Genomic DNA, 25,105 nt, shown 5'->3' with positions numbered 1-25,105 from the left:
ATTTAGAAATATTTTATTGTCTTACTGGCTTAGATTTTATAAAATATTTTTTCTTACATGTACAAAAGTAATTTTAAGATTTTTATTAATTCTTGAACCTATATAAAAAAGATTTGAAAAGCTTGCCGGTTTAGCTGCCCTAACTTATAATACAGTTTTAGAATTAGGTGCTATAACATTAGTGCCAAACCTGCTTTAAATACTCGTCTACCCGCGTTTTTTTCTATTTCGGTTTTAATAGTACAGTTAAACTATATATTAAAAAACTCAAAATTGTCAGTTAATTATATAGGTGTTGCACATACTGAATCTGAAGTTTTATCCTCTTAGGGGTGAGGCTTTTTTTTAGAGGATGATTGAGGTTGGTTGCGGATGTTTACAATTTTTAGAAAAATTAGAGCTGCATTTTACTTTACGGGATCAAAGTCATAAGATTGTATTAAGGGGTGAAAAAAGACGACAATCTTCCGAAAAAACAGTTTTTATTCGATAACTTCTCAGGAAAATTTGATACAATTTTTGTTTAAAAAGCAAAGTTATAGCTCTTAAAAGAACATGTGTACTTATATATATCAACTAACAAAAAAATTATTTTATACTTAAAAGAAAATTTAAACATTTTTAAAATATTTATTTTGATACCACTCAAAACGGGTTGGTTCAGCAAAGATGTTCTAAATGCATTAAATAAAGCTTCAATTATAAGTTATGATTTTGATAATTTGACTCAGCTTGTATCTCGAAAGGTATGATATGAAGCAATGGAGGAAGCATTTCAAAAACAGTTTTTTTTTTATTTTTCATTCAGGCAACATTTTTCTCGAACTAGATCTAAATGGCAAAGTCAAAAACCTTGAAAAGATTTAAAGATTAAGAATGGCTTTCTACCGGTGTCAACTCAAAAATATTAATGATTTGCTGTCATCAACGTATTGCTACACGTATCAATAAATTAATTATTTATTGATTTTTTAGGATTTCTTTTTTATTATTTTTATAGGGCAAAGAATTAATTGTTATGTTATACTTCGTCGACGCTTATTCCGCCTTCGGCCAAGTTTTCCGTTTATATGAAGTTTTTGGCCTACAGTTTGACTGTATACTATAAAGCATTCAAACATTATTATTGGTACAATGATTTTAAAAATTTCTCGATGCAAAATAAATAAAAAATGTTTTTTACCAGCATACGTAGTTTTGATAAAGTATTTTTCCTACAAATCATACATTTGTTTTTTTTTATTTTTTTTATGTTTTTAAAAAAAAATATGCTAGAGTTTATCAAAAATTAGGATTAATAGTTTATACAATTCTAGTCAATTAATCATCATAAATACAATAAAATAAATAACTCAATGGTAATTTTAAAAAAGTAAAGTAAATATTTTAAAATTTATTAATCTAAACAGTGATTTTAGAAAAAAAATTAGAGCTATCCTAGATCCAGGATATAATATTTATTTCAGCACTGATTTTAAAGATAAATCTCTAAATTATAAATGTTAATATGTGTCAAGTGTCTAAAGTTCATTTCTTTAGAGTAAAATTGAAATGCAGGATCAGTGTTCCTTCTAAATACTTCTTCACGACCAGGATAATTTTTATAATTTAAAAAAAGTTAAGGTATAAAAAGAAAATTTAATGCCCTTTTAACTAGTAAAATAAAGGCCTAGGGTAATCCAGTATCAAAATAAAAACTAAAAATTCTAATTATAAATAAGTTCACGACCCTGCAGCAACGGCAGTCAAAACATTGCACAAAAACAATTTTCGCCACCGAGATGATTTATTTTCGGCTGGCAAAAGCCCTAAAGGTGCATAACACTTTTATGCAAAAAAAGATTTAAAATCACTTATTCATCTATATTTTTTTTTAAATTCCATTTTCCCTCCTTTCCCGAATAGCAGAAAATACACGTTTTGTCATAGCATAACGCTGTTTTTATCTTCATTCGGTCACGCCATGTTTTCTTTGTACATAATTTGTTGCTCGTTTATATTTGACACGTGATAATATAAGGCAGTAGTTTATTTTATGATAATTTTTATAAATGTTTGTAATGTCAATGGAAAAAAACGCTTAAAACCCACCTTTTATATTGAAACTACCCACATTTGTTACTTAGTAACGCTTATAGCCCTTAATTAACAAATTGCAAACAAACCCATTCTGGCTCCTTCTAATCCCATAGGAATCATATTTCATTCCTAAATGATGCTAATTAAACGCATGATTAAATATCTTTTAAAAGAATTATTATGTGGTGAATATTACGGGAGGGTTGTGGTGGGTACGGTGAAGGTTTCAGGAGACAATTAAGGAAAATAGTTTAGCTGAAATCAGAAGTTTTCTGCTTTTTTTTTGAAGTAAGATGGTAATTCTAAAAAAAAATTATAAAATCAGGTTTTTGTAAAGCAGCAAAAATTGTAATTTTTTGGTTCTAAACTTTTATTTAAAAAAAAATAATATCTTGGTTTATAGTAAAATTATATAATATATTCCAAAAAAGGGTCTCTAAAGCTCTTTTAATTTATCAAATAAAAGTCAGTGGACATTTCTGTTCTTAAGAGGTTATGTGGTTTTGGGGTCAAAAATGGTTATTTTTTGGTCAAGAATCCAAAATTTTATTATTATAAATATGTATAAAGCATTATCTACCTGAGTTACAAATATTTTTGAAAATCTATATTTTTTTATATATGTATAGGGCCCATCCAATTTATAAAATAAAAATAAAATAAACACACTAAATTCACTTTTATATTTAATCAAAATTGCATCTCACAGCATATGATTTTTTTCCTCAAGTAATCTTTCATTTTAAATAGACAAAATTATTAACTTTTCAGGCAAGGTTATAAATATTATTAAATTAAATGTTTTTTAATATAAAATCTCAGTGTCTGGTGTAATTTTGGAAACAATATCTATTATCCTTATAATTATTTAAAAAAAATATATTTTGTCATTTATTTTCCGAAAAAATTTTAATTTATTTAGCAAAAAATGATCATTTATTGGTCGAAATAAAATTTTGATTTTTTATAGTTGATTAGCTCTAGGCTAGATTGCGCCTTTGTACATGTTGGTATAATAAAGACATTATTTATAAAATATCATTTGCCGCTATAGTTACATATCCTTTTGGAAATAGTAAAAAACGTTTGAAATATATAAAATAAAAGTTTTGCATAATTTTTCTTTCTAAAGGGTTCTTCAGCTTCAAATAGATAAAATGAATATTTTTTTAGGCAACTAAATAATTTTTTTTAATATAAAATTTCAGTGCCTTATATATTTTTAGAAATAATATTTTTTATTCTTACAATTTATAAGAAAAATTATTTTGTTATCTATTTTTCTAATGAATTTTGATTTATTTAGCAAAAAGTCAAACTTGTAAATTTTTGTCATGTGTCTATTTTTTTTAAGTAAAGTACACCTATTTCTAACAATGCCTATTTTTTTTAATATATAAAATAAAAATCCTGGATCTCTCTTAAAAACTATTCAGCTAAGAAGTAAAAAATAGCAATTGTACTCATGTATCCTTTAACTATTTACTGTCTTAAATATGTGAATCTGACGCAATTAAAATACCTGGAACCGACTTCTTACTCTTCTTCCAAACAAATACAGATGAGCTAAATGAGTTAAAAGGTAGTAGGAATGCCTGGACTAATCTCATAAACCCTCTTAATCTTTTTTCAGCTAACTGAGTCAGTCAAAGGCTCACTATTTTAAGACTTTTAGAGATGAATGTGAGGCAATTGGAACGCCTAGACTACTATTCTCAGTAGTCTCAAATCTCTTCCAGGTAATTGAAGATGCGGCTAAATAAATTAAGGAGTCACCGTTTATAGGGTTTTACAGAGGAATCTGTAAAACCCTACATAAAATTCTACCTCTTACATAAAATTAAAAATAAACTCAATAAGTCAAGGGCTTACTATCCTAAATATTTGAAAGACGAATCTGAGACAGTTGAAATACCTAGAACAGACTTCTTACTCTTCTTCCGAACAACTACAGGTGAATCTATTGAATAGCTTTAAACAGTTAGCTTAAAGCTATTCAATTTAATACCTCTGAAAAAAAGAAGGTAAAGATAATGCCTCATAGAAACTTATAAAATTATCCAGAGCAACTATGATGAAGCTCTAAAGGTAAGATTTAAATTACCAAGCACAAGCAGGAATAAAGGACACTCCAAAAAACTCTATACAAGAAAATTTGTAATCCTGCTAAGGAAACCATTCCTCACCAGTAAGTTGAAAGTACATCGAACTCTCTTCCAGAATTTGTTGATAAAAATATATTCAAAATCAGACTAAGCAAATTCCTTGAGAGGTTGGTAAGGATTGAAATAAGAAGTTTTCTGAAATATGGCAAGACAACCGAGCAAGAGAATTTTTTGAAAACAAGCAAATACGTAAGGAAGCTCTGTTTCTTTTTGGCCATTGAAGCAGTTTTGTCTTTACTTCAGGCAGCCATTTTTTTTCTTCCAGACAATTAAAGTCACACTTTATTTCTTCCAGATATCCATATTTCACTTCTTCCAGATAATTGAGGCGTCTAAAGAATTTAAGCCATTTTTTGTTTCTTTCCTGCAATCATGGGAGGTATCATGGAAAATTAGGTTAGAGGTACTGCTGTTGCTGCTTCTATGAGTATGCTCAATTCTCTTTCAGGCACTTAAATATAAGCTGAGTCAATCAAAGGCTCACTATTTTGAAACTTTTAGAGATGAATCTATCTGAGGTATTTGAAATGCCTGGACTAGTATTCTGAGTAGTCACAAATCTCTTCCAGGCGATTCAAGATGGTACTACGTAAATCAAGGACTTGCCATTTCTTCTGCGAGTTCTACAGAGGAATCTGAGGCAATAAGAATGCATGGAATATTCTTCTAAGTATTTTTAATACTCTTACACAAAATTGAAGCTCTATCTTAAACATTTGAGAGATGGCTGAGGCAATTGAATTACCTGGAAATCTTCTTACCCCTCTTTGAAGCAAATACAGATGAGCTGAACGAGCCGAAGATTCATTGTTTTGGTGCTTTTAGAGATAAATCTGAAGTAGTAGGAATGCCTGGGCTAGTTTTCTAAATACTCTTAATCCTATTTTAGGCAATTAAAGATAAGTCGAATATGTAAAAGACTTACTATTTAGAGAGAAATTTAGCAATTAGAATTCCGGGACTAGTCACTAAGTACGTTCAATTCTCTTTCAGGTAATTGAAGATGAGCTGAGTCAGTCAAAGACTCACTATTTTAAGACTTTTCGAGATGAATCTGAGGCAATCAGGAATAGTCTCAAATCTCTTTTAGGCAATTGAAGATGGGGCTAAATGAATCAAGGATTCACCGTTTTGATAGTTTTACAGATGAGTCTGAGGCAGTTAAAAAGTCTGAAATATTTGTCTAAGCTCTCTTAAGTCTCTGACAGGAAATTGAAGATAAACTAAGTAAGTTTTCTAATCAATATCCAGCTTCAAAGTGAAAATTATTAATTGTTAATAAGTCAAAAGTATCTAATTTGTTACTGCATTTTACATATATCGACGTGACAAATTAACACTCTTAAATTTGTTTTAAATGCAATTACACAAAAATAATATCCACTTAAGTGCTGAAACCCATCTCAAATATGAAATTCAAATTTTTTTATTCTTTTAGGATAATTTTTTAAATAATTTGCATATTCTAGTGCTAAATATTTAGAGGATTATTTCGGATATTCAGTATTTTTTCATTTTTATTACTTTTGACATTATAACGTTTTATTATCGAGGCATGAAATATTCCAGCTAGTTTAAATTGAATTTTAAAAATTCACTTTCCTGGTCGGTGTGAATACTGCATAACAAAAATGTCAAATTGGTTACTACTGTTTTGTTAAATGCGACGATCTTAACTTTTTAAGAGCTTCTTAACTAATATCCCTAAATTTTACAAAATCTGTAAAAGAACTTACAAGTTTACAAATAGCTGAAATAGTACCAAGATTATAAACAAATTTTGACATGAAATGGAATAATCAAATTAATTTTTAAAAAATCGAAATTTTCAATTTTTTGGAAAGTCTTTTACCAAAATTTAAAAATTGTTAAGGTGTGGAATTCTTAAATTCATGTCCAAGAATCTAGTTTTTTTTTAACTTTTAAACGAAACATGCTAAGGGGCTGCCGAAGATTAAAAAAAAAACAGTATTTAGTACCATGAATTTGAAACCCACACAGTTAATATGGCAATATTTTCGTCTTAAATATTCTAATTTATAATTATAATAATTTTTAAACAAAATACACTTACCGACTAAAATGACAAACACGATCTTCCAAAAGTCAAAGACCCATATATTGTACCAACACATGGTGACAACAACGGCCCGTCGTCGTCGTCGTCGTCGTCGTTCTCAGTTAAGTTAAGAGAAAAGTTTCCATAGATACGCAAAGTCTCGGGCGGAAACTCGCGGGGGTGAAACTTTAACCGTGGACGCGGCACCAGTTGTAATGCGGATGCGGTCTATCGCATGGCACGGATAACCCGCCGCTACCGCACGATGGGCTAAATTTGTGGAAGAAACTGGTCAAAATATGACGCATACATGGTAAATTTATTATGGAGTGGGATTTGGGGAACTACGAGTGAATAATTTAATTTTGTTGGTTCAAAATATTGGTGGAAAAAAAGAAGCGAATTACTGAATGACAGTACAAAAGAGAAACTTTACCAATAAAAAATTTGCTTTTTTATTATTTTTATATTTTAATGAATATTTATTTATGACAATAAAAATATATAAATAAACACAGTACTGACACCAAATTAGCACCATCTAATTAGAGGTAATGCTAAAAAGAGTATTAAAAAAAAGTTATCATATTACCTCATTATTTTTGATTCTAAAAAGTATATTGCGATAAAATTTTAATCTGGTCTTACCTAACTTAACCTAATGAACTCCTTTTTAATTTTCCGCACATCGATCACCTAATCACCAGATAAAGAATTTATAGACTTTAGATTGGGTGGAAGTTTCTTGTGCAGATAAGAACTTATGTAAAGGAAATGATGTTGAGACATAGATGTTTCAGTTTTAGAAAGGAGGCCGGTTTCGACGTTTTGTCTAGTTTTAAAACCATTAGTAATAGGGCTTAATGTATCACGATTTTTATATTGTCGAATCTAAATACTTTGCACATATAGTTAACATTTATTTTTTGGTATTGTGGACGAGAGTCTGAGTAATTACCAAAAGGCATAAAATTTGTTTTTTTTTGTTAACGGTTAAAAAATATTTACCAATCCATTTAAAAATTTTAATCAGTTTCAACATCTTATTAAATATACAATTAACATTGTTTTTAAAATATGTGTTGGGCGCCAAAATTATTTCTTTATTTATTAACGATTGTCTAATACAAATTATCAATGTAACTTAAGGTTGCCATAAATACATCCGAATTTTAAGGCTTTTGTGATGTGTTTTATATAGTTCTGCATCTGATAATGGCTATTAGAATAACCGAAATACATAATATATTCGTTTAAGGATTTTTTTGCACTTTATTGTGGGGAGAACGACAACCTTGCGTAACCTTTATAGTTCCTTTGCTATGGACTTCTACACTACTATTAAATGCATTTGCTTAAGTAACAAAAAATTTTTAGAGAAGAGAGACTTTAATAATCAATAGAAGTATTGAGTGACCTAATCTAAAAATGCTCCTAGAAATGTTCCAATGAAACCAAGTAACTCATTGCTCAGTTTTAATGTCCGGCGATATTTTTTGTAATTCTAGTCCCCTATATATTATTGCAGAATCATCTGCAAACCAAACTATTTCGCCAAGCGAATTTAGATCAAACAAGTTATTTATATAAATAAAATATAATAGCGGTCCGAGGACTGTTCCCTGGAGAATTTCATTCTCGACAGTTTGCTCACTGCTGATGTTGTTTTTAATCTTGATGCATTGTTTGCATTTACTAAAATAACTTCTCAAAAATTTCAAAGCAACGCCTCTTAGCCTTGAATTTTTTAATATTTTTAGCCACTTTTTATGAAAAATCAATGAAAACACAAGTGTTTTACCACCTTTATCTAGAGCATTAGGCAAAGTCGTTGTAAGTTTAGACAAAGCGTCCTCTATCGATATATTTTCTTGGGAGTCAAACTGATTTGGAGATAATAATTTATATTTAAGTTAAGAAAAAGGGTTAACCAAGTTTTTCAAAAACTTTACTTGTGCTCTTAGTATTGAGATCGGCCTAATGCTTGACATATTTGTTTTTGATCCTGACTTAAACAATGAAATATGGCTAATTATGAAAATCTCGCGTTTTTACAGAAATACATAAATCAAAGTTTAATCTAAAAACCATAGTCCTGGTTCACCCAAGTAAATTATACAACAAAATACACAGTTACGTAGGTTGTAACAATCCTAAAATAATCACGTCAATGAACGGGTCTACTCGAATATACTCAAGCGCTCACAGCAATAAGTTAACAGACGAACGACTCTCGGGATTGTTATAGTCAATTTTTGAACAAATCTATAGCACTCAGTGTTTTTATTGATATTTAAAGCCTCTCTTGGCTATTAATCTCGTTTGGTTATTCTCTCTTAGTAGTTTTTTTAATTATTACATTTTCTTGTGTTCTTCTTTTGTTACTTGATCAGTCACATTTATAATTTGTATTAGATTACTCGTTAATAATTTAATAAAAAAATTATTTGGCGCCCAACATATTGAAAAAATGTTTGTTTCTTATATGTTTATTTAAATATGTTTTAAAATATTGCTATTTTACACTTAAAAGTATATTTTAAAGGGATCTGGTTGGTTTGATTACTTTAGAGATCTGATTAAGGGATATGGGCTCAGGGTTATTACAATCAAATTTTGAAATCTCTAAATTTATTGTACTCTTGTCTTTCTCATTGTGGTCCTAGAGTTTCATTAATAAAAAAAAAGGTTAATAAAAAAAATGATTCGTAGGACATTAAAATTGAGCAATAAAATATTTGGTTTCTTTGGACCTTTAAGATCTTTTCTTTTATATCTTTTTAAAGGTTATTATTAATTTATATTAAAACCAATTAATTATTTAAACCAATTATACAGTAAAATGCACAATGAAATTATGAATATTGTAACTAGTACTTTCGTACTCAAGCATAAAAAGTAATAAAAAAGACAAAAATCTTAATTTTTAAGGAGTTGGTCAAAATTTAGAAATTTTCTTATACAGCTTTATTTATACAGCATAGAACAGTTTTCTTATAGGAAAACTTAGTAAAAATAAAAATTGAACCAACCCCGGAATAGCCATCCAAGCAATATCTTTGCAGAGGATATTCAGGGTTGTTACAATCCAACTCTGTAATATAAATATAGACGTTAACAATGACTCTATACTATCGTACTCTCTATTACTTATTGTCTAATCAAAAAAGTCATGAATTCTGAAATTCCCAAAGTAAAACATTAGTACTCTGACTCTCATAGTAGAACATATTTCAAAAATCTTTTAATAACCAAACTGAATAGAAATATACTTTTTTAATTAAATCTATTACGAAGACTCTCCCAGTAAATTACAAAAATAACTGACAAATTTGATATCTTTAACAGATGAATGTGCATAGATTATTAAATATTTAACACGTTTAGAATTATAAGGATTACTATATACTGGTGAATTTATTTATATTAAACTGAATCCAACCCTTAAAACATATTATGTGGTCACTATAAAACATTTAATTTTACAACTGTTACATAATTAAAAGAAAAAAAATATCATATAAATAATTATTTCAAACGTAAAATAGCAGTAACTTAAAAAATATTTTATCAATAAAAATATGTTAAAAAATTCCCACTGTTGGGCGCCAAAATTATGTATTTGTTTATTTCTTTATTAACGAGTCCTCTAATACAAATTATTAATGTAACTGGTAAAATTACAATGCAATATTTTAAAAAATACTAAGAAAGTATAACCAAACGAGATTAATATCCAAGAGAGACTATAATAATCAATAGGAACAGTGAGTGAGCTAATCTAGAAATAGCTCCTAGAAACGGCTTAAAATGTTCAAAGAAACCAAGTAACTCATTGCTCATTTTTGATGTCCGGCGAATAAATATACAAAAAGTTATTTTCTTTTCTACTTTTAATAAGGACAAGTCACTTTTACTAAGTCAGATATCATTTGCAATACATTTCCATCGGAAGCAAAATTGCCTGTTTTACTTCCTTTGCTTGCATATTTTATTTTGTTTATCTCATCTTGCTCCTTTACCTTATCTCATTGCTTAGTGACGCCTTTGGATCACACTGTATATATTTAAATATGTACTCTTAACTTTTATCTTAGAATGTACCAAACACATCCCTACAAGACTTGTCTAAGATTTTTTTATAAAAAATTTTTACCCACAATCCGAACTAACCTCACTGCGTTCTATTTTCCAATCGTAAGCTGTAAACTCGCGCCAGCGCTGCCCTACAGCAGTATAGCATTTATATTTTCATATAAAACTGGAACCGGGAGGCCGGTGACTGCAAAATCAAGAGTTTAACCACGGTATGCAATCATTAACAGCTGAACGGTCTCTATCGTAGACATTTAAATACTCATTCAACCGTGTACTGTGGATGCATAGAGGAGCTTTTTCCAAAGCGCGGTCTACAAATGGATGTTAGTTTGATACCTTTCGGTAGGTCCGGAGCTTTTTTTAGAAATGTCGGATAAAAAAGGAGCTTTGATGAACAGACCGAATAAAGGACATCGGCGTTAATTGGCTGCCAGATTAGAAAGGGGGTTTTGTTAGTGCTGAAGATAAATTGATACGTAAAATCTTTACAGGGTGTTACATGGAAATCATTTTAAAAAATTGTTGCAATCCGGTTTCATAGTGTTACTTTAGACTTTAATTAATTGGTTAATAATATATACACTTGTTTAAATAAAAAACTTTGATTGGCCATCCACAGTTTTATATTTTTAACTAAAAAACTTTTCTTGGCACTATGTCATTATGAATATAAGCTTAAAAAACGGTTTCTTGGCATATTTTCGCCATGGCTCATTAAATTTACTAATCTTTAATATGTGGTGTTATTAAGGACTTAGAATCAAACTGTAGGGCGTTTTTTGACAAGTAGTAATTCATACAGGTCGAGACTAAATTGTACTAATCTAAAACCAAAATATGTTTTCTAAACTGTTTTTTTTCTTGCACCTGTTTTCCCAATTATTAATCCAAAACGTTGTCTTTTAATCTTCTTTCCAAAATCTTTTGAACTAATACTTTTCTATTTATGTCTCTGTGGTGTTCAGCCTTAAGGACCCTCAAATTATGAATATTTATTTAATAAGGGAATGATCGGTTAACCTCAGGTTTATTTATTGAAGAGCAATAATTCGAAGCCTAAACTGGCCCCGAACTAACTTATTGAACTAAACTAGTTATGGGTTAGCTAACAAGCGGTTAAATTATAAACCTTAAACAAATCATTTAATCGACATTTAAAGTTTCATGGAACAAGGCTTACAAAGGATCATTGAGAGTTCTTGATTATAACCCCATAAAATTAGAAATTTCCAGAGTTTTCTTATGAAAAAAAAGTTAGATTTAATAATATTTCGATGCCTCACATATAAAAAACCTTCAACTTTGACATGGGCTTTTGGACTAATTATTATATTTTTAACGATTTTTTCCGTATTATTGTCTCTCTAATTCTTGAGAGATGATACTAAAGGCTGATGGTCTTAAAATTCCGAAAGCCTTGATAATTTTGAAGCAAGTTTAAGGTTAATTCCCAAAGATCTACTCACATTCGCATATCATAAATCGATTGAGATTACCGTGTGATTATAGAGTGAGATTCAGCTGCTACCCTAATAACAATAGACATTCGAGGGTTATGTACCCAATGTACCATTAAATTGTACATTCAGTACATTGCTGGTTTTTTTAGAGATTGGAATATGAATTTTAATCTGAACTAGAATATTTTAGATTTGTCATGTTTAATAGCAATTTTCAAGTTAAATTTATAAGAAAAATAAGAATAATTTCAAAAAATTGTCGAAAAAATTAGGTACTTATTAACTAAATTTTCTTTGTTTTTTAAATTTTAATTTATTAACTAATTTTAAGCTCTTGTTGTTTTTATTAAAGTTTTCATTTTAATTTAGTTTTATAATTTCTACTGAAACTTTTATTATCATAAATTGTACATAAACTTAAAAACTAAAAAAAATATAAAAAAGTCCAGTTTGGAAAACGCTTGTGGAAAGACTAGAGATTAAATATAAGTCTTATAAAAACCTAGAGTAAATAATATAATGCTTTATATAAAAACTCAGTAATCACAATCTTAAAAAATCTGTATCTAAGCGTACTTAAGAATTAAAGAACTTTCAGAAAATGCACTCATTTAAGTTAATTCCACATTCTACGCCCCTGATGATTTTCCTTTTTAGCAAACCATTAAAATCGTTAAAGTAAATCACATGTTCACCGTCTTAACATGATTAAAATTTTATTTTAATCGTAATGCTTTATAATACTCAATTGTTTACCATGATAAACTGGTAATAATTACAGTAGACAGGTTATAAACCCCCCTACCTTCCTTCGTGCACGTTCTACCTGCGCCGGTACGCGTACAATTCTAGTCTCTATTAGTACTGACCGTAAGACTTTCACCATGGTTATGTGACTCACCTAGGTAAAATTGTACTGTTACGTAGTATCAAGAAGATATCCGCCAAATACCACCACACCTGTGCGCCACAGTGATTTTTTTAATAGTAAAATGTGATTTATTTCGGCTCCTTAAATTTTATATACGATGAGGAGATCAGTGATTTTTTTATCGGTCGGAATTTTATTTGGTGCAACTGGTTTGGTTGAATCAGCTACCAGTTATGGATTGACAGTAGAAGGGGTGAAATGCGGACAAAAGACGTGCAAACTTACGGAATATTGCTCGAGTTTTCATACCACTTGTGAGAGTTGTGCTGATATTTGCGATGCGAATGATAATGCCGAATGTGAAAAGTTATGTCAAGGTAAATGTTGTTAGTATAGCAATAGTTGCTAATTAAAACGATGCATTTGGTATCAAACGAACCACTTAAAAAGTCATATTTAATTTTTTTTAATGGGTTAATGGGGTATTTAAAAAGAATTTAAGCTAATCAGTATTGAATGTTTGTTGTAATTTGTACGCTAAAGTCACCATGTTTGATTGACTGAAGCAAACCATTTTGCAAGTTAATTAATTTTTTTTCCTATCAAATTTTACTAATTTCAATATTTTTTGGCTCACACGACTAAGAAAAATCTAAATCTTCGATTACTACTTTACCCTAGTTTTCATACTCTGTCTTATTCTAATGAAACCATTCAAATTTCTGTAGCTCTTATAGATCCCTAAATTTGGAAGCCAATCAATCTTCATAATTCTAATAAGTTTTCCTTTTTTTAATGTTTTATTCTTCTATTTTCCATTCCTTTATATATCTTTGACTAGTGCCGTTAACCTCAAATGGGATCCGATCAGTGCTAAACTAGTATTGAATTTATGGTTACTTTCCATGAGTAACAGGCAGAGTTTATTCTGATACACAGATTGGACCCTTGTTCCACACAATCTAAGTTTTCTTCTACTAAAAATTTGGTGCTAATGGATAGAATAATAGAATAAAGAACCAGGACAGACTTGCTCCAACTGACCACTAGCTGTGAGTGCAGATAAGTATTGTCAAAGAGCTGTCATTTAACAATAATGACTGCGACAATAATAGAGGCTTCCCAAGTGAAACCCACATAGAACCAGATACCCAGAAATCCGAAGCATTCATCCTGTAGAAGATCAGGTTGGCCTCTGCTGAAAAAAAAGTTCACTTTCTATGTCTATGCTATTAAGAGTAAATTTTATGTGCAACAATTCTTGGAAGTTAAATCAATTAAGTCATTTACATAAATGAGAAATAGCGGAGAATCTAGTACAGATGCTTGAGAAACACTTAAAAAAAAGTAATATTTTTACTTAATGCCCTCCTTGTTATTCACCTAACTCTGTCTTTCTTTTACGGTTACAGACTCAAACCTACTGTCCACCGTCTGTCAACAAATTTTTAACACCCTATACACCGATAATATTTAAATATAGTGAGTTTGTCATCACTACGTCAACAAAATTAACCTTGTTCGTGATAAGAATAAACCACGTATTTTATTTGGTAGCTGTTTTTAAACAATCATGTTTAATCAACCATATATTATGAGCAATAATAAAAGTAAATAAGACTTTTACAAATATAGGATTTTGTCAATAGTTACTGACTAGTATATTGAATATTATGAGGAGGGTCATTTTTATAATAGAAGGTTAAATATGTGGTATTTTTTACATGTTTGCTAGATTAACTCAAAAAGTGTTTTCTTATTTAATATATGTTGTATCACTTTAGTTCTCCTCTTAAAGAATATTTTTCTTTTGGTCTCACAAATAATGACACATTCACATTCACAGACAATGTTGGCATTTAATTATAACATTAATACATTACATTAAAAGACCATATGTACTCGGACTATTGCGGCTTTAGATCAATGAAAATTGTTTATCACTCATTACAACCAATACACATGTGCCTTCGATTGACTTACCAAAAACTTATTGGTATTTAAAGCCAATTCTTATTTCTCCTGAGCTATAACAACACTTGAGTTTTCAAGTGAATTTTCAAACCAATTTCACATATTTGTAGAATTTTTTTACTTTATTAAAGGCTTGAGCTTTAGGCTCTTGAAATGATTTTATTAATTTTTGTTTAGCAGTTGAAGACATTGCTTATTTCTGAGTAAGCGAAAAATCTTCTTGGGCATTAGGAGTAACTTTTAAATTTAATTTTTTGGGTAACTCTATTTAAATTAAGTCATGAATTCAGAGTAACTGAATGAGAAATGGGTAAAAATAAGCAAAAAAAGTGGCTCAACAAAAAATTTGTATCTAATATCCTATTAAAAATTAAATCCGAAAAAATCAAGTTTTACTATTTTATTTTATATTGGTGCAACAAACAGCACTGGTTTTTGTAAAATGAAAAGAATAGTTACGTGTAAAATTCCATAACAAATCCATTGATATAAAAACTCAATTATGATAAAAATAACACTTATCCACTTTTATGCTTCGGACGGCAGATCTTCAGGACTGCTATAAAAAGCCTTACTTATTGCCCTGGCTGCTGTTTTCTTGCACAATCTATTCAAAAAAATGACTTACCTAAACTAAAATGCAAAACTCGTTTACCCTCTATTACAACTTACTTTAATTTAGGCTTTTTGCGTAATATGGGATAAAGTAGCCTTTATCAACATCGTCCGCATCATATTTTACCAAACTGTTCTATAGCGGGTTGGCGCAATACCCAGCACTGCATAAAATACACATTGAACCGTGTTTCATAGACAATAGGTACGTTTACAACGCGCGGATCTATTAGGTCTATGGATCAAATGAGACTATTTTTATTTAGTACAGTCCTGTTTACAATGATTCATTTTGAGGGTTCAATTAGTGCAGGATTATCTCTAGGAACAAAATGTCAGTTGAAGGGAGTTTATTAGTTTAGACGAAGAATTATAGGACATAACCACAGAATAAACGATCTCATCAGATCGTTTATTCTGTGACATAACCTCTTAATCTTTAAAAGTATTATTGTGTTTAAAAATAATAAAAATAAACTAATAATTTTGTTTAAGGCTTAGGCTTGTCATTGTCTTCCTCTTCTTCTTTATTTTCGTGTACAAAAATAAAAATCTCGTAAGCTAACATCCAATAAAATGTCAAACTTGTCATTTTGGTACTTCAAAATACGTCCTAGGCGTTTACACCGAAAAAAAATAAATTTAATCTACCCTGTTTGGGAAGCATCAAATTCGCTTATCAAATTTTAGTGCGCTGCCATTTACACCGAAAAAATAGTCCTCGTGGCGTCATTTGAACCAAGTATTAAATATTTGGTGCACGCGTAGTAAACGTACCTAACGTTGGCATTTAATTATTACATTAATACATTACATTAAAAGACCATATGTACTCGGACTATTGCGGCTTTAGATCAAAGAAAATTGTTTATCACTCATTACAACCAATATATATGTGCCTTCGATTGACTTACCAAAAACGTGTTGTTGGCATTTAAAGCCAATTCTTATTTCTCCTGAGCTATTACAACACTTGAGTTTTCAAGCGAATTTTTAAACCAATGTCAGATATTTGGAGTATTTGTTTACTTTATTAAAGGCTTGAACTTTAGGCACTTGAAATAAATTTAATAAGTTTTTCTTGGTAGTTAAAGACATTGCTTATTTGTTAGTTAGCGAAAAATCTTCTTGAGTAACTTTTAAATTTAATTTTTTGGGTAACTCTATTTAAATTAAATCATGAATTCAGAGTAACTGAATGAGAAATGGGTAAAAATAAGCAAAAAAAGTGGCTCAACAAAAAATTTGTATCAATTATCCTATTAAAAATTAAATCCGAAAAAATCAAGTTTTACTATTTTATTTTGTATTGGTGCAACAAACAGCACTTATTTTTGTAAAATGAAAAGAATAGTTACGTGTAAAATTCCATAACAAATCCATTGGTGTAAAAAACTCAATTATGATAAAAATAACACTTAACCACTTTTATGCTTCGGACGGCAGATCTTGAGGGCTACTATAAAAAGCCTTATGGCCCTGGCTGCTGTTTTCTTGTACAATCTATTCAAAAAAATGACTTACCTAAACTAAAATGCAAAACTCGTTTACCCTCTATTACAACTTACTTTAATTTAGGCTTTTTGCGTAATATGGGATAAAGTAGCCTTTATCAACATCGTCCGCATCATATTTTACCAAACTGTTCTATAGCGGGTTGGCGCAATACCCAGCACTGCATAAAATTGCCTATTTATTTGATTCCCTTGTTTTGCTGTTTAAGCAAATAAAACAGAAAAGGCACGATGCGGTGGTGGATGGGCGATAAACGAGAAAAACACCGTTTTGAATAAAACTTCGGATGCATTTACGTTTCCAGTTCCGAGATAGACGTTCAAAGTTTATTACTATAAATTTCGTTGGCTCTTTGTGCTTCGCTATGAAATTGTTCAGATATGAGTAAAAATTTTACGATCATGTTTAAAAGTCATTACAAACAATCAGAAACGTGATCGCTAATCATTATTTCGATTACTCAGGTCCCTTACTACTAAATTTTAATGATTGTTTCATCGGATAGTAGGCAATAACTTATTTATATGCAATTCCATCAGAATGTATATAATAATACGCAGGCAATTTTAACTTGCTATAGGTATATAAATATTTTTCGACGTTATTGTTTGTTAATTAATCTGTTTGATTTAAAACAACATCGGTGTGTTTGTTTTACGTTCTGGCTTTTGTTAATTTTTGTGATATAATGGAATATTTTAATGTTTTTTTTTGACATGTTTTAAATTATTACTTTATTTTCCAGATTATCTGCATGATCTTCGATACGTAAGAAAAGACGATTCTGGTGAAAATGGTGACTTAAGAGGTAAGAATAAATATCTATTAATCGTTTAATATTCAGACGGAAAGAATATATTAAAAATAAGGAAAATTCCAAAATATTACTAAAAATTGTACTTAATTCACAATCATTACCATTCTCTAAGATACTTCAAACTAAGATGGGGATATATATGAGAATGAAGAATGAACTTTTCGATTATTCATCAAATCATATACAAAACAAAAAATGTATTGCAATCGCGTTTCGTCTTTCTATGATGGCATCCTCAGGGATACTATTCTTTTAAGAATTTTCCAAAAAACAATTAAAACGCTGAGCAAAAGTACCAAAAGCGTCTGTTTACGATAATTTTTTTAACAAATTTTTTTGTTTAATTTTTGTATGGTTTACTGCGTTTATCACGTTTTTTCCCCAAAAAAATTAAATTATAAGTTCTTGCCTTATAGTCTTAAAAAATCAATCAATGTATTACATTTCGCCTTTCCAGGAAGGGAACATTATTCCTGTAAAGATTTTTTAATTAAAAAATTAAAAAATTCGACAAATGGACCAAAATTTAATTTCTATACTACTGTCTCGATCGTCCTGAAACTGTGTTTTTCTTGCAGAGCTTACCGAATCACAATAAAAGAACACAATTTGAATTCTATTCATTATCATACCTCAGGTCAGGATATAGAAGGGAAAACTGTACTTTTCCTGGTAAACCGGTTCAACTGATTAAAAATGCTAGAGTATCTACAGAAACTATAGAGAAGTAGCTTGAAATAGAACTCCGATGGTCAAAAGTGTGTCGTTTTCAAATTACAGTGTGTTGACATTTTTTTGAAAGTCGAGTCTTTCCCTATGTATTAAAAACGCTTTAAGCGATTTTAAAAAATGCGTTATAAAAGTGCTCCAACCAAAATGGGTCTCACTAACATTATTTCACTTTTTAACTCAAAATCGTCTTTTTTTAATTTATTCTAGAACATACTAGTATTTTTCTGTGAAAAAATTATGAAAATATTTATAGTGGTTCCCAAGTTATTACCAAACTTGTCCATTAAGCAACAAAATTCAAAACATTACAATTTGGTTTTAAAATCTTTAAATTTGATGACTTCTAGACCTTGAATGACAAAATCGCCTTTAACTCAAAAAGTTTTTGGGGCACAAAAAATTTTTATATATAAAATTGTTCAAAAATAGTTAGACTTTTTTATGTGTTAATCTTTTAAAAATATTCTAATTATGTCATAGAAATATTTGCAATAAAATTGAGAAATTGGAAAAAAATTTATAAAAAAGTGACCCAACCAAAAATGCCATTTCTATTCAAATCTTGAATTCAGAGTGACGTTTTTACACTCAAATTTATTCTCGGAAATTCCACTATTTTGTCGTGAAATAATTATGAAAATATTTTCAGTGGTTCCCAAGTTATGACCAGAAATGTTCATCTAGTATCAAATTTGGTGACTTCTGGACCTTGAATGACAAAATCGCGTTTAACTCAAAAATAATTTTTATAAAATATATTCATGAAAATATTTGCAATCAAATTAAGAAATTGGCAAAAAAAGTGGCTCAACCAATGTCCTTTCTATTTAAATCATAAATTCAGAGTAACTTTTTTACACTTAAACTCATCTTCAGGAATTCCACTATTTTGTCGTGGAATAATTATGAAAATATTTTTAGTGGTTCCCAAGTTATCACCAAAAATGGCCATTAAGTAACAAAATTCATAAAATTACAATTTGGTTTTAAAATCTTTAAATTTGTTGACTTCTAGACCTTGAATGACAAAATCGCCTTTAACTCAAAAGGTTTTTGGGACACAAAAAACGTTTATATATAAAGTCGTTCAAAAATAATTGGACTTTTTTATATGTAATTATGTCATAGAAGTATTTGCAATAAATTGGGAAATTGCTAAAAAAATTAGCAAAACGAAGTGGCCCAACCAAATATGTCCTTTCTATTAAAATCTTCAATTTTTGAGAGTGACTTTTTTACATTCAAATTCATCCTAGAGAACTCCACCATTTTGTCATTCTTCCATCCAATTCTTGCCATCTCCTTCCCCCATTAAAGAAATGCGAGAAACAGATGGCAAGGAGATTTCTATTCGAAGTCAAAGATTACAGTTTGAGGAGATACAGTTGACCCAAGAGAAAAAAGAAATAACGAAAAATTAAATGAAGATGGCCAGCTATTTGATGATGAATTATATTTAGATTGCAGGAAAATTACTGCGTTCAAATGTTGAAAGTCAAAGGAGCTGATCTGGTGAAACTGGAACTAAAAGAGGAAGAAATAAACGTCCTAAATCCTGAGGTGCCAGGTATAACGTAACATAGTTATTTCCAATATCGTTGTTTCATTTCTTGCCATTATCTTGATCTTCCTAAAATTATATTTTTCTTGCGGAGTTTTCCCAATTACAATGAAAAAATACAATTTAAAGTCAATGCAATATTATAATAGAAATACGAGAGAAAATGATGGGTATATAATATCTTTTACTTTAACAGATGAATATGGATCATTATTGATGATGTTGGTGATGATGATATCTTTAACATTTTAAATTGCTTTGATATAGAGAAAGAAGAAGTATGTTTAACGAAGAGATTACTTTTTAAATTCTAAATGAAGCCGATGTAATGAAACTGGAACTAAAAGGCCAAAAAATAAATTTCCTAAGCCTTGAGGTACTAGGAATAACAAAAAACTTTCTCTCCGTCAAGTTCTTTAACATCTGAAGAATTATTGAAACTTAATATTCTCTCTTTTATTATACTTGTGGTTCTTTTAGTTAATAAATGATCTGGCATGCATTGGCTTAGGCTAGCACTAAGATAGAAACTCTGAAATAACAGGGTTCATTAAAAAATGTATAAATAACGTCTTTGATAGATATATTTTTTGTAGAAACATCAAGTTATTTTATTTTTATACTACTGTTTCGATCTTCCTGAAATTGTATTTTTCTTGCATAGTTTACCGAATTTCAATGAAAAACACAATTTAAATTCGATTCATTCTCATACATCACACCGAGATAGGGAAAATTGGACTTTTCCAGTTATTTCCAATATTATTGTTTCATTCCTATACCACTGTCTGGATGCTTACTTAATTTAATTCCAATTAAAAAATGAAAATTTAACTTTTCTACTTTTTTCTTATATCATCCCTTTATTTTTATACAAATAATAATAGTAATACATCGTCTTTTATTAATCATGCATAGATGAAGGTTAAAAAATAACCACTTTTCGGACATTCTGGAAATTATTTTTCCTACATATTACGATTAATGAAAAAAATAAACAAACACAATTTCACTACGATTCATTATGATACCTCTGAGTAAGAAACAGAATCACGTTGAAGAAATTTCCTTATGATTTACAAATCAAATTTAATACAATGTTTTTGCCAATGTTTCCTTATATTTACTAATATTTTAATATAAAATCTACTAAAAATAATTCTTGTTTCAATTAACACAAATATACAGCTGCTGTACTAAATTTTCTGTGAACAATTGTATTTTTTAAAACAATTAATGCCTACATATCCGGCATTGAACATTTTTAGCTGTTTTGATAAATTAATTAGGTTCTAACTTATTTACTGGATTAATGCGCTGGGGTAATTGGATAAAATTACGCGTTATGAGCGTAATATGGCTTAAACACGAATAATTTTTGCTACATAGGGATTAATTTCAGGGCTGAAATCATTAATATATGCGTTTTATGAGCCATAAAAATAATACCATTAATATGCCAAGAACATCCCTTATCTATTAAATTTTATAATTAATATAAAATATGTAAAATAATTGATAATTGAAAATAAATAAATAAATGCCCTGTAATATTACAAAGCTTTCTGCCAAAAAATGAATCATAACTGAGACGTGTGTTTAGGCATCTTTGTATTAAGGTAATTTTACATTGTTTTGAAATATGTTTTATCGTTTTCAGGTACAGTGAAAAATCTTTCCCGCATGGTAACAGTAACACTAAGCTTAGTGATTTTTATGCTGCTAGTCCTGGCGTGTCTTCTATCCTTCCAATTATACAGGTGGAAAGTGAAAAAGAACATAACCCTTGCAGGCATAAAGAATAAACTTTTTAAAAAAGTAAGTATAGAACCCGTATAAGAATAAATAAAAGAATTTTAACATAAAGGGTCGTTCTAATACATAAAAAACCTATTGGCATCATAAATGCAAAAATGTTAGCCCTGCAGCAGAGATTTGACTTTTAAATTCTTCAGAATGGCTTTTGCACAGGGGTTGGTGCTGAAATAAGTTAAATGGCTAAATTATGTATGCTGTGCCATTAACCTCATTAATTTTTTAACATGTGAAGAGGTATTTTAGTACATTTTCATTGTAAGAGGTCATTGGTATATTCCAAATCAACAATATTACACAGTGTTTTTAAGACTCATCGGTTTCTTGGTTAGGTCATAATTTCTTCGGGTTGCCTTAATACGACAATTTTTTCACTATCTTTTTAGCTAATTCGATAATCACTTCTTGTCCAGGTTCTTTATATAAAATTATATTTAAATTTGTCCTTTCTTCTTAACTTTAGAAAAATGGTATATTAAATACGAAAAAATTAAAATACAAAACACAAATATACAGGGTATTCCTTAAAGACGCGCTAATATTTAAGGAAGTGATTCCTGGACCCATTTTAAGAAAAAAAGTTTTTATGAACATATGTGCATATAAAAATTGCAGGAAGAAATTCAAAATGTTCTTTAGATATCCGAATGAAACAAAAAAATATTTTCAATTATCTATTAAAAAAAAGTTATTGCCAGAACTTTGTTCAAGTGATTAAATTCATAATTGTTGAATCCACAGCCATTTTTCATTTAATAGGCATCAAATAAAAAAGTTTGATTTAGCTTAATCCGTTTATACCGTAAATATTTATATCCCATAACATTTTCAGTGCCAGGTTAAAATTATAAAATCTGCCCGTGCAGAATAATTAACATTTCCCTCGGTGAAATTAAGTTATATTTACTGAAAACTTCTACTCGAACTAATAGAGCGTGAAAACATCAAACAAATTACCACCATGTATTAATTATATATTTTATTTTCTCATCAGAACAGTCCGGCCACAAATCCAGACCCAAATGATAATAAACGAAGAGATTTACGACTAGAAATGCCCTCCCCGACGGTCAACTCGGAACACAGTCCAGTCACAGTCTCAACTTCTATTGGTAGGCGACCAGCTGAGGATAGTACATTAGATTATGCCTACGATAATCCAGCCATGTCGAAGACTCCTAACAGTTCACGCTGAGATTATATCTTTACTCTTCCCGGGTGATTGGAGGTTATTTTAGTGAAGAAAAGAGTTGATAATAGACTTTTATTAGACAAGGAGATTTCGTTAAGTTTTTTTAAGGTAGTGTAAGAGATGCCGTAAGAGACCACGTTCTTAAAGTCCTATTATGTTTGTGAACCTGATCAAATGAACTATGTATAAAGAAACAGATGCTTAGAGTAACTTAAGGGACATTCCAGGCATTACACAAGTTATCCTCCTTGGCTCCTTAAGTAAAGACTTAACGTATTATATTTTCTATCTACTTTAACATACCTTACTATCCAACAGATCATATTAGAAGTCAAACGAAGAGGGTACTGCCTGAGACTATATTCTAAATTCTCCAAAATGAAAGCTAGAATACATTATTAAAAATTTTAAATAATGAACTAGATTTGTGGAAAAATGATCTATTAATCTATGAAGAGACTTAAAGAAAAATGAGAAGTCAAGAGAGATTTAAAGTTCTATGCCTGAATTAAATAAGTTAGAGCAACCTAAAAGACCTTTCCAGGGAAATTAGAATACTGAATAACCTGGAAAGATGGTTGTATGATAAATTTTAGAGATAGTGCCAGCAGCAGATCAAGTAGAACGTACTTCTAAACATGACTTATTGAATCTTATTATTCTTAAAATTACTTAAAATGAAAAAACTTGAGATTTCTCTTATCGTACGTACTATTAAAAATTAAATTAATTATTGAGCTGTGAGGACTAAATAATACTATTTTTTTATCAAAAACAATAATTTCGAACTAAAAAAGTACTATTATGAACTCTTTTCACCATATCTGTATTTTGAGATTGAATTCCAATTAGTGTGTGTGTATCTAACGTTCTCCGTCCTATGTAATTCCTTCTATTTACATCACATTATCCATATTAGTAAACATCACGTTTTCATCATATTAATAAATAAAGTTACATTCATATTTCAAAACTGGCCGGGTAAACTCGTTAAAAATTTCAAAGTTTGTTTTTCCATTTTACCTGAACTCTTTTAACATGCAGATTATTAAAGTGCCCTCTGCAGTTTTAATTTAAAAAAAACGGCGATTTTTAAAATATGGACATTACATTTTTTTCTTGTTTATTTTAGGTTGTGCAATTTAGTTATTTATTGCGGCGAGCAGTACTTAAATGTGTCGTACTTACTTAAAGGTTTAAGAAGCAATAATGTGTACTTTATTGTGATTATTAATGATAGTATAAAAAAATGTACTTAAATGTTATGTAATAAATTTTTTGTTATTATTAAACTGTTTTATTAATATTTATATTCGTTTATTAGCTGGATGCAATATTTATCTTTTTGCAATTATTAATTAATTAGTAATATTTTTTAAAAGTATGTCATTAACATCTGCACTAGAAAGCCACATATTTCACAATTCTTGGCAACGCCTTATAAATATTTGCTTTCACACTTTAATGCATAAGCAGTAAGAGAAGGGTAATGGAGAAAATACTAAAATTGTGAAAATAATTTATATCATTAATTTTCCTATTTTTAATAATAAATATTTCCCAGTCAATTGTCGATAAATACAAATTGTATATAGCATCAAAAAAACAGAGGAATAAAGGGGTATTTAATAGTCTTATATGCACTAAAGATATAGAAAAAAATAATAATTTTTAATTTAGTTACCATTAGTGCCTAGACTATTAAGCCACGCCTTTAACAATTCTTGGCAACGTCTTATAATATTTACTCTCTCACTCCAACGCATAGATGTGGTTAATAAAAAAAGGAGAGTAAAGAATAAAGTATTAATTTATTTTTATCATTGAAATAAATTCAATAATTATTAACTAAAAATCCCATTATGGGCTCGAAAGAAAAAACTGGAACTAAAACGTTTTATCCATAAATCGAAAAAATTGATACAAATATTTCAAAAATATTATAATTAGATAACTGCGCATATGCGCAGAGAGAACTAAAATTGTAGGGCGCGACTTTATAGTCCAGGCACTAATGGCATAACTTTTTTTTACATACCTCCATCCGTTAATATTTTTTATACAGGTTAGATTACATGATATATAAAGATCGTTTGGCTTAATGTATTTAATACTTACATGCCTATAATAAATACTATATGTTATTTGAAAA

At 29.3% G+C, this 25,105-nt stretch overlaps 2 protein-coding genes across 2 annotated transcripts in view; one reads left to right on the top strand and one right to left on the bottom strand.

Moving 5' to 3' along the window:
- The window catches only part of LOC126743654 (uncharacterized), a 116,016-nt gene extending 109,444 nt beyond the window's left edge, over nt 1-6,572 (bottom strand). Inside the window, exon 1 of the mRNA XM_050450851.1 lies at nt 6,319-6,572. Within this exon, the coding sequence (XP_050306808.1) occupies nt 6,319-6,379 (61 nt within the window). The 5' untranslated portion in view covers nt 6,380-6,572. The remainder of the gene's footprint in view (nt 1-6,318) is intronic.
- A 6,094-nt stretch (nt 6,573-12,666) lies between these two features.
- Nucleotides 12,667-24,245, top strand: LOC126743971 (uncharacterized). The gene is made up of 4 exons (XM_050451265.1): nt 12,667-13,109; nt 17,582-17,644; nt 21,607-21,764; nt 22,756-24,245. Exons 1-4 carry the CDS (start codon nt 12,890-12,892, stop codon nt 22,954-22,956), a joined length of 642 nt encoding a protein of 213 aa, XP_050307222.1. The 5' UTR covers nt 12,667-12,889; the 3' UTR covers nt 22,957-24,245.
- Nucleotides 24,246-25,105: the final 860 nt, after the last annotated feature.

Source organism: Anthonomus grandis, chromosome 13 (genome assembly GCF_022605725.1).
Source record: "Anthonomus grandis grandis chromosome 13, icAntGran1.3, whole genome shotgun sequence".
NCBI lineage: Eukaryota > Metazoa > Arthropoda > Insecta > Coleoptera > Curculionidae > Anthonomus > Anthonomus grandis.
The sequence above is the reverse complement of the archived record's forward strand: the minus strand, read 5'-3'. Positions and strand labels throughout refer to the sequence as shown.